General features: G+C 44.1%; 1 protein-coding gene across 1 annotated transcript in view; it reads left to right on the top strand.

The window, feature by feature from the left end:
* Positions 1-9,614, top strand: part of zranb3 (zinc finger, RAN-binding domain containing 3) — a 116,967-nt gene that overhangs the window by 83,403 nt on the left and 23,950 nt on the right. The window contains exon 15 of the mRNA XM_037696713.1: positions 3,012-3,186. Within this exon, the coding sequence (XP_037552641.1) occupies positions 3,012-3,186 (175 nt within the window). The remainder of the gene's footprint in view (positions 1-3,011; positions 3,187-9,614) is intronic.

The following is a 9,614-nucleotide window of genomic DNA, read 5'->3' as shown; positions in this document are numbered from 1 at the left end:
GGGGGGGGTCCGCAATATCAATGAACGGGTCTGTTTTCATACATAAGGCGCATTAAGCAGAACAAAACCGTCAGATAAGTTTAACTTTATTCAACTCATTCACAGTAACTCTCAACATTGTTCAGTTGTGCCACATAAAATGCAAAACAATACTCAATTTTGAGCGGCGTGTGCCACAAAACATCAGTTGGAGGTCAGTAAGCACGGGTTATAAGGCTCACTAAGTGCGCCCTATGGTCCAAAAAATACGGTACCTCCTTCACTCCTGGTTACTCTACTGAATGGCCCAACACAAACTAAACTAACAAGAACAGCTAATCACGAAAAGAACAACGCTAAACAGATAACTGCTGTAGTGAACTTAACCTGATGTCAAAACTAAGCCTAAGGTCAAAACCCTTGACCTTAAGAACCTTGTGGGACAGAAACTGTCATTTCATTGATTTGAATCCAGAAATACAGGTTCACCCATCCTGAGACTCTCTTTCTTGAAAATCAAGTGAAAGAACACTCTCTTTTTATTATCATTACTATTTTACAAATGTTGATAATCAAAGTGTCTTAGTTCAAACATTTTAGATGTTGCAGTGAACTAATCAATTTTATTAACTGTGAAACAGTGTAATGATTTTTTAATGCTTATGCAGAGTTAGAATTCATGTTAAGGCCTGTTACAGATTTTTATGCATTTTCTGATTTCTGTCTTTGAATGAGCAAGTGTGCGTTTTCCAAGGTCAGGAGTCGAAGCAGACATGTGTCTTGTTTACATCCTCTCAGACGTCAACGGAGAAGTTGGCACCTGTTTCTAAAACTCGCCAAAACAAAACTCTCTCTGTCTCTGAGAACAGTTTAATCTGTTCCATAACAATTCTTGCTGTTTTCTGACTTCTAGTAACCTCTTACGTCACAAACCACACCCCTGTCTGGTTGATTTCGACCAATCAGGGACGCTCAAATATACCGGAAATAGAGCTCTTTAAATTGCCGGTACTTCCTAGTTCTCTCAGTTCGGTGAGGCGCTGAGAAGTTCTGAGATGTTCGCAGTTCTGTGAAGTCGTTTGGGAGAACAGAAGTCCAGCCATGATAAGGCTCTTCCGAGTTTGGATTATAACATCTTCCACCTCTGAGTGGAACTTCTGAAGGACTCCACTCATGTGAAGTCCACTTGCTGAGGTGAGCTGGTGTCGGACGGAATCTCGTCACTACTTCGGACGAGTCACAGCCATCCTATGGAGACGCTGGACAGGTAGCGTTAACTGGAACTCCATATCTGCTGATTTATCTTCAGAAAGGTAATGAGTCAAGTTCCCTACCAAGCGTACCGAGGAAAAGCTGGGTTCGAATGGAGAGTGTCGGTTCTGGTCAACAATCCCCCTCACATACCATCTTTTACTCCCTTTAAACTTCATTTCCATCTTTAAATTCTTCTCTCAAGTAGAAATCCTTCCAGATAATTTAGAAATATCTGTGTAAAGTGCTCATCCACCACCGTGTGGATAATTGATCATAATTGTACAGTTTTCATTAATGTCTGCTGTTCTGCTGAAGAGTGGAAACAATCGCCGTGTTGTTTCTCACTACCTGTAAAGCTGTTAATTATGTTGTTATTTTCATATTTTGCCAAATTAATGTAAATGTTTGATGTTAAACTTTGATTCTGTAAAATAAATGACCGCATTCATTTTGATGGGTCAAAGATAAATAACGTCTCACGTTTGCATTTCATTAAATTCAATGCACGTTTTATTCAGTCCAGAAAAATGAAGAATCCGTTTTAATTGATGAATATATCTCTGCATCTGTTCATCTACACTGCAATGATTAACGATGAACGCATTTTACCCATAATCCCTCCCTGGGGCCATGTGACTGACAGTCAACCACAGCAGATTGCTACAACACGTACCTGTAACACACAAATACGTACGTTTTCTGAACCGTGCCGGTAACACGGCTAGTAAAAAAACAAAATGCAGTAGTCTACCACGAAGTGATTGATCGCCATCTTCATACTCCTCCTGCGCACCGCCCCCCCCCCCCCCACCTGGGGGCACAACGGGGAGTGGAGGGGAGGAGAGAATGGGCAGTGGGGGGGTTGAACCCCAGTGGATCAATGAAACCAATTTTCATTGGTTCACTGTGACCTGTTCCGTAATTTCATTGGTCATATTTATTATTTTTTTTAACCTTTATTTATACAGGTAGTCTCAATGAGTCACAAGGACCCACCCCCTAAGAGGGACATGTACTGGGCAACTATGTGAGCACCCGGTTGTGACGAGGTTGAATGTTTTTGGCGGCATGAAGTTTGTTAGCCCGTCAAAAAAAAAAAAATCCATAAATTAGCCGTGGTGTTCAAAGCGTAGCGGCTTATAGTCCAGAAATTACAGTAGCTTCCTGAAATGATTGGGGTGGCCACTGATAAATTTATGGTGGACAAGGCCACCAGTGGCCACCCCCTGGCTCTGCCATTGGCGGTGGCCACTCCCTCCTCTCACCTACCACTTGAACATCTTTCACCAAAAACATTTAGGTTTTCTTGCATTCTCTTCAACTCCAGTCCAGAAAAACACTCAAACTACAAACATCCACTCAGCGACGGGAACATGGGCTTGTTAAATTATTATTATTATTTAAAATAGATATTTAAACCTGGGGGGAACAAAAGTTACTCTTTTTACCTTCACATTCACATCGGTTTGTTGTTGCACCGACGGCTGATCTTAAAAGTTGACTTTTGCTCTAATGTAAATGCCGCAGATAATTATGTTTCATTCCACGTTATATAATCAAGTTGTGTTTTTTCTCGACTACACTGAAAACACAAATGTCATTCTTTCTCAATAATACGCTCCGTGTGATAAATACATAAAGCTGCTGGAGTTTAATGTCTCTGCTATTTATTGCATTACCAAAGGAGCAAACAGAGCGCCAATAAAACCAGGAGAGCCAATAACGAACCAATAATAGATGCTCTGAGAGATATTAGTCAGCCTCTTCTCTCCCTGCAGACGGCGGCGCTGAAGCGTGTTCGTCTCCGACTCCTGATGCTAATGATGATGATGAGGGCAGCGGTGGAGATGACGCCAGCACCGCCCAGCTCATCTACCCGGGCCTGCAGTTCTGCGCCAGCCAGTACACGGACCGAGTTTATTTGTACTCCAAGGTACTGTCGCCTGTCGGAGGGTTTGATTTGCAATGCTAATACTGAGGTTAGCTAAAAGAGCGACGTGTGTAGAGTGGCTCCGTCCTTTTCCGTCTTATTCTTGATTCATTCAACTCGACGTCGAAAAAACGGTGATGAAAATTGTTTTGAATTGGATTATTTGTTGCTCAAAGTTTGTCTCAAGGGGATCAAACCTTTTTCTGACGTGCAGGAGTTAAAGGTTCGGTCCTTCACCAATTGTAAGATAAAATAAGATAAGATAGAACTTTACTGATCCCACAGGAAATTGTTGTGCCAGATCCAATAATTCTCAGTCGGGTCATCTGGGCAGTTTCTTTTTTATAGAAACGTTTCACCCTCTATCCAGAGGGCTTCATCAGTCAGAGGAGTTCCAGTAAACTGTTTCCCCACCAAGCTGTAAACTCCTTAAGTGGACCAACCAGTTTGCTGGAACTAAGATGGTTTCTGGGGGCCGTCCTGTCCCTCGTCGACTCCTCCCAGGCAGCCAACGTGGTTCATGCTCAATCTGATCATGAACTTTGTTGCCTTGAACCACTTTGGCTGTGGCTGCCTGCCTGGGAGGAGTCGACAATAATATCCATCCATCCATACATCCATCCATTCTCTTCCACTTATCCGGGGTTGGGTCGTGGGGGTCACAGCCTAAGTAGGGAGGCCCAGACTTCCCTCTCCCCAGCCACTTGGTCCAGCTCTTCTGGGGGAATCCTGAGGCGTTCCCAGGCCAGCCGAGAAACACAGTCCCTCCAGCGTGTCCTGGGTCTTCCTCTGGGCCTCCTCCCAGTGGGACGTGTCCGGAACACCTCACCAGGGAGGCGTCCAGGAGGCATCCTAACCAGATGCCCGAGCCACCTCAACTGGCTCCTCTCGACGTGGAGAAGCAGCGGCTCTACTCTGAGTCCCTCCCGGATGATCGAGCTTCTCACCCTGTCTCTAAGGGAGAGCCCAGACACCCTGCGGAGAAAACTCATTTCGGCCGCTTGTATCTGAGATCTCGTTCTTTCGGTCACAACCCAACGCTCGTGACCATAGATGATAATGAATAATAATAAATTATCTTCAATCTTCCAACCCGCTTGTCATTAGCTATGTGCTTCTCAAGTTAGCAAGCTAACGTTTAGCTAACCTAGCATAGGCTATTTCCCTGTAAAACTTTATCCAGAACAATAAATCTAGTACACACCCCAAACAAGGCAGTCGAGACATTGATCGTGATATTTTTTTAGTTTTTGTCAAGTAGTGACTCTGTGTAATTTTTTTGTTTTGTTTGCAACAAGGGCACTTGGCCTAAGAGGAAGATCGACTGTTTACATCAACAAAAGCACCTGACGATGAAGGTGTCGTGTATAAGTGCTATGTGTTGTCGTCATCGTATGTTCCCATACAATGACAGTGGTTTTCTGCATTTAACCCATCGCACCTGAGATGCACCAGGTGTAGCAGACAGCTGTGTAAGCGCCCAGGGAGCAGTTAGGGATTGGGTGTCTTGCTCAGAGACACCATGACATTTGGGCATAGCAGGGAGTCGAACCATCTCGGCCCCGGTTTAAGGGTGTATTCTGCAATCAGTCTGCTTTAGTAATTGAACCTTCTGATTATTCCAAACCCTAGTTTAACCCTAGTGTGACTATAATTACACTCCTGCTCATTCTTGGCACCCCACTTGAGTGGCACTTGCCAGCAGACCTCTGCATTGATCGCGTCGCGGCACTTAACGCCCTTTTGTTTCATTCATGAGGGATCAAGATCCTTCCCCGCTAAAGCAGATAAGAGACAAGAGGGTTTCAAATAGAGAAGACCGAAGCGCTGAACTGAATCACCAGTGGAATATTTCCCTGACGGCAACAGACAAGTGTCATGTGCGCCTGGCTGAGATGATAAGCCGTGGAGATAAATGTCCCCCGATGTCGTTTAAATGATAAACTGGAGGAATTCTGGCTGGAAAGCTGTCACATCGGGATAATCCTGGACCAGGCGTAGAATCCACTTGGGGGACTGTTCAGTGCACAATCAGATGAAGATTTGTCATTGCGGCTTGAGAGGAAATATTGAGAGCATTAAGACCTCCGTGTCTATTTTCCACACATCAAACACTTGTTTTATTCTTGGATTCTTGCTCTCGGACTGGTTGGTGCTGCTTACTGTCAGCTCTGTACTTTAGGATGACTCAGACACACAACATGTTGGGGTAAGCAGATTTTCCTGTGCTGTGGCTTTTATTTTTACGTGTTAAAAGAAATAATATAAGTTTTCAATTAAAAAGAAGTGTAGGCATTGGAAAGAAAGTGCAACACCTTGTTACTCATGTAGCTGTAAATGTGTCTAAATGCATAATGTGGTCTGACAAGAGTGTAACAGTTAGTTACTGTGTCTAAAACATCTTGGATGTTCAGCTTCTGCACCAAGTCAGCCTTGAGCACAAAACCTAATTGTCCCCCGCTGCAACGTGAAGAGAGGAATTTGGAAATACCCTCCATCCGTCCAGGCATGTTGAGCATAACTTGAAAAAAAGGTGAGGTGCTGACTTATATTGTGGTGTGTGGCTGCATCGAAGTGTAAGAAAGGTCACGATTGAAAATTGGGCGACCGTATCAAAATCCAAAATGGCCACCGCCATATTATATGTTTGCATGTGTAAACCGACCACACCAATCATTTGAGTTTCTTCAGATAATTGTAATGGCCGGTGGGATGGACAAAGGTTAATTTACACTGCTGCCCCCCCCCCCCCCCCCCCCCCCCCAAAAAAAAAAAAAAAACCTCTCCACCTGGATTTAACTCAAGAACTCAAGGGACTGGGACTGAACAGCGGTTTAGTCTTAAGAAAACCACTAACCAGTGAGGCTAACTGGAAAAAAGGCTTCAATTTGCTAGGGAGCATAAAGATCGGACTTTGGAGCAATGGAAGAAGGTCATGTGGTCTGATGAGTCCAGACTGACCCTGTTCCAGAGTGATGGTGCATCAGGGTCAGAAGAGAGGCAGGAGAAGTGATGCACCATCATGAAGTGATGCACCATCGTGACCAGTGTCTCGTCATCAATGAAAGATCTTGGTGAAACATTAATGCAGCACTGGATGAAACCGATCTTGTGACGTTGCAGAAGTTTATTGAAACAATGACACAGAGAATGTGTGCTGTGATCAAAGCTGAAGGCGCTCCAACCAAATATTAGTCTGTGACCTTTTCTTTTTTTTGGCCAGGCAGTGTACGTTGGCCACGGCCACCAATGGCCACCCCCGACTCCACCATTGCACCCAGTGGTGGATAAAAGTTTTCATTCAGCTCACCAGGATTCATCACTCCACGCTGCTTCAGACAAGGAAAAATATATATAAAAACAATAAACCTACCTCTGTTTTATACAAACGGTAACTTTTAACTAACTTGGTAACTTGGATTTGTTGCACCACAAACAATAAGGATTACTTGAAATCCCTGATGGTTTCCAGTCCTGAACAAAACAAACATTCACTATTGAAATGTCTCAGCGATGGGGCCCACCGCTTGTTTAATGAAGAGACTCCTGCTCAAACCAGTGCATCAGAATTGGATCTTAAAACTGGGATTCCCATTGTAGAACCTCACAATATTTGAGGGTTTGGATTAACACAATTAAAGTCCATGTTGCTTTCAGAGTTGCTGATTTTTATTTTTTACAGTTCTTAGGGTTATCCTTCTTTTGAGCCATTTTCCACTTCTTATCCAAGGTTGCCACAGAGGTTGTAGGTCCAGACATCTTTTTTACCACTGACACTTTCCAGCACTTCCTGGAGATTCCTACCAATGGGTCTGCTCTGAGGTCTACTCTATGAAGGACGTTTCTGAAAACTGATGGGAGGCAACCAAAAGGTAATCTAATCAGATGCCCAAAGCACCTCTGCAGGCTTGCTTTGTTGAGAAGGAGCAGCGGTTTACTGTACTCTGTGCCTTTCCCGTATCACAGAGCTTTTCACGGAGCTGACCCTACAAGGAAACTCAATTCTGCCACTTGTATCTATCATCTCATTCTTTTGGTTGTGATCCATATCTGTTGCCCATCAGGAAGTGTTGGGCATAGATGGACCAGTTTGGTTCTGCTCCTTCTTTACCAGTAATGATTGGAGCCATGCCCTCATTACTAAAGAGAAATCCCTGGTTGGTATATCCATCTTCCGTTTCATCCAGCCATCACTTTTAAATGACACTAACAGGTACCTGAAATCCTCCTTTTGAGGCAAAAGACACTTCTCTAAAATTAGACGCGTTATGACTGCACAGTGCCACGTAGGATCCTGCCAATGTTGCACTTTTAAAACGCCAAGCAAGGTAGTAACAGAGCCGTAACCGTTGACATGTCTAAAGGCATGCCTTAATAACAGGAAACCTGTTCTTTACCAAGGAGAAGATTGATAAGGATGCACGTGAACTTAACGTGGCCACAAAGAGGATCACTGACCCAAACGTTCTTCACACCTATAACACACAGGTGGACCCTCAGGACCCTCTCGTTAACCCTCAGGTTTTACAAACTGCGTTGTGATAGTCGGTGCTTACGCCCTTTCCACTTCACGTCTCCTTTAGTTTATCCCGTCACTTGCATTTTGCAGATGGATACCTTTCAGTTGTCCATTTGTCACAAGATGTACCGATGTCAAACGTTTAAACCTTTTGATTCCCACCTTTGTCCAATCCAACTCTTCCATGGATGAGCGCTGTTGTAGCTGTTACACGTCTAACTGGTTCAGCTCATCTGTTTTTCTGTATTCAAGCGTGTTTCATTGCACCCACGTCTATACTGAATATATAAGGAGGAAAGTTCATGCATTTTTGTTTCCTCGTTCCTTATGATCTTTTTGGAGGTGCAGACAGACACACATTTAGCGAGGCTCTAATCCTGCTTCGTGCTGTTACAGCGCAACCAGCTGCACCAGTCCCCTGACTCCTCGTGATATTTATTTTACCATAATCCAAACAAACACGAGGTCTCTCCGGCTGCAGCGCAGCAACGACTTCCCAACTTTGATTCATATCTCCAAATCCACGCGTCGGCTGTTTGCTGGTATTAACCTTTCGACTTTATCCTTTCGCCTGTCTTCTCCGTCCACCTCTCCAAGCCTGATGTGGCTCTGAGAGCTCAAATCCAGCTTGTGACATTTTATTGGTCGACTTTTTTTTAATACAAAATGCTCCCCGTGTGAGGCACAGTCGCTGTTGTTTGATTGAAGTTAATACAGAGGGTAAGTGGCTTCTCAGGCTTCAAATTAACTGTAGTTAGTGCTAATGAAGCTGTAATAACTGGGAAAATGTTCTTTACTGACGTTATTTTTCTCAATGATTATGCCGTTACCTCCAAACCACTGCAGTATGATTACTTGACACTGCAGTAAGATGCGGTCTTATGGGTGTGTTTTTCTGCACAGTACTCGTTATTGTTGCTAATGCATGCAAAGTGTTACAAAACAAGCATCTTCTTCCATAAAGGGGGAGAAAACAACTGAGATCGCTAACAAGCTCCTTGGTTACCACAAGAATTGCCATGGCAACCAATAAAAAAATCAAGTGTGTCCAGATTAGAGAACTTGAGTGTAATTGGATTCAAGTTCTGCAAGTTGGTAATTAAAACACTGATTGCTTCGTTGAGGATACCTAAGGTTTTCGTGCAAAACTGAGATACAGCACACAATCAAACTAATTGCACATGAACTCTGTGAAAGTGGAAACAGAGGCTCTCGTTACAGAGTGACGGTTCAGGTGTTTAGTTGTGAGACCAAATGAATATCCATCATTTTGTGGGGGGTCGGTGTTACAGGAACAAACAACTCTTACACAGTTTGTACTGCTTCTTATGTGTAAGTTTGTGAGATGGGTAATTCGGAAAATAAGTGAGGTATCGACATCCGTTTTGGTGCGTGGCTGCGTCTAGGCGTGAAAAGGTCCCCATCAAAAACAGCGTTGCCACGTCCAAATCCAAGATGGACACCACGATAAGTATATGTAAACTGGCCGCCCCAATCATTTGAGGAAACTGTGCTTTCTAGGTTTTATATTGCTTAAAAGTATAGTTTCCTCAAATGAGAGGGGTGGCCGAAGTTTAATCTATGGTGGGCCGAGGCCACGTTGGCCAACCCCTGTTTCCGCCCTGTTGTGGATAAAATTGCTTCCTCCACTCACCAGAAACTCTGTGCTGCCTCTGGTAAGAAAAAACCCTCCATTCTTTAACACAATGTGACACCTGCCCATGAATATACTGCGTCAAGAACATTCAGGTTTACTTGCATTTCAATCCAGAAAAACACTCATCCCAAAAACTACAAACACTCACCCTTCAAATCCCTCAGCGATGGGACATGGGTGCACCTCTCGAGCGATGGGACGTGGGTGCACCTCTCGAGCGATGGGACGTGGGTGCACCTCTCCAGGGATGGGACATGGGTGCACCTCTCCAGGGA

The sequence above is a fragment of the Nematolebias whitei genome, chromosome 23, assembly GCF_014905685.2.
Source record: "Nematolebias whitei isolate Nwh7 chromosome 23, NemWhi1, whole genome shotgun sequence".
In the NCBI taxonomy this organism is placed as follows: domain Eukaryota; kingdom Metazoa; phylum Chordata; class Actinopteri; order Cyprinodontiformes; family Rivulidae; genus Nematolebias; species Nematolebias whitei.
Note: the sequence above shows the minus strand (reverse complement) of the source record. Positions and strands in the feature narration are given on the sequence as shown.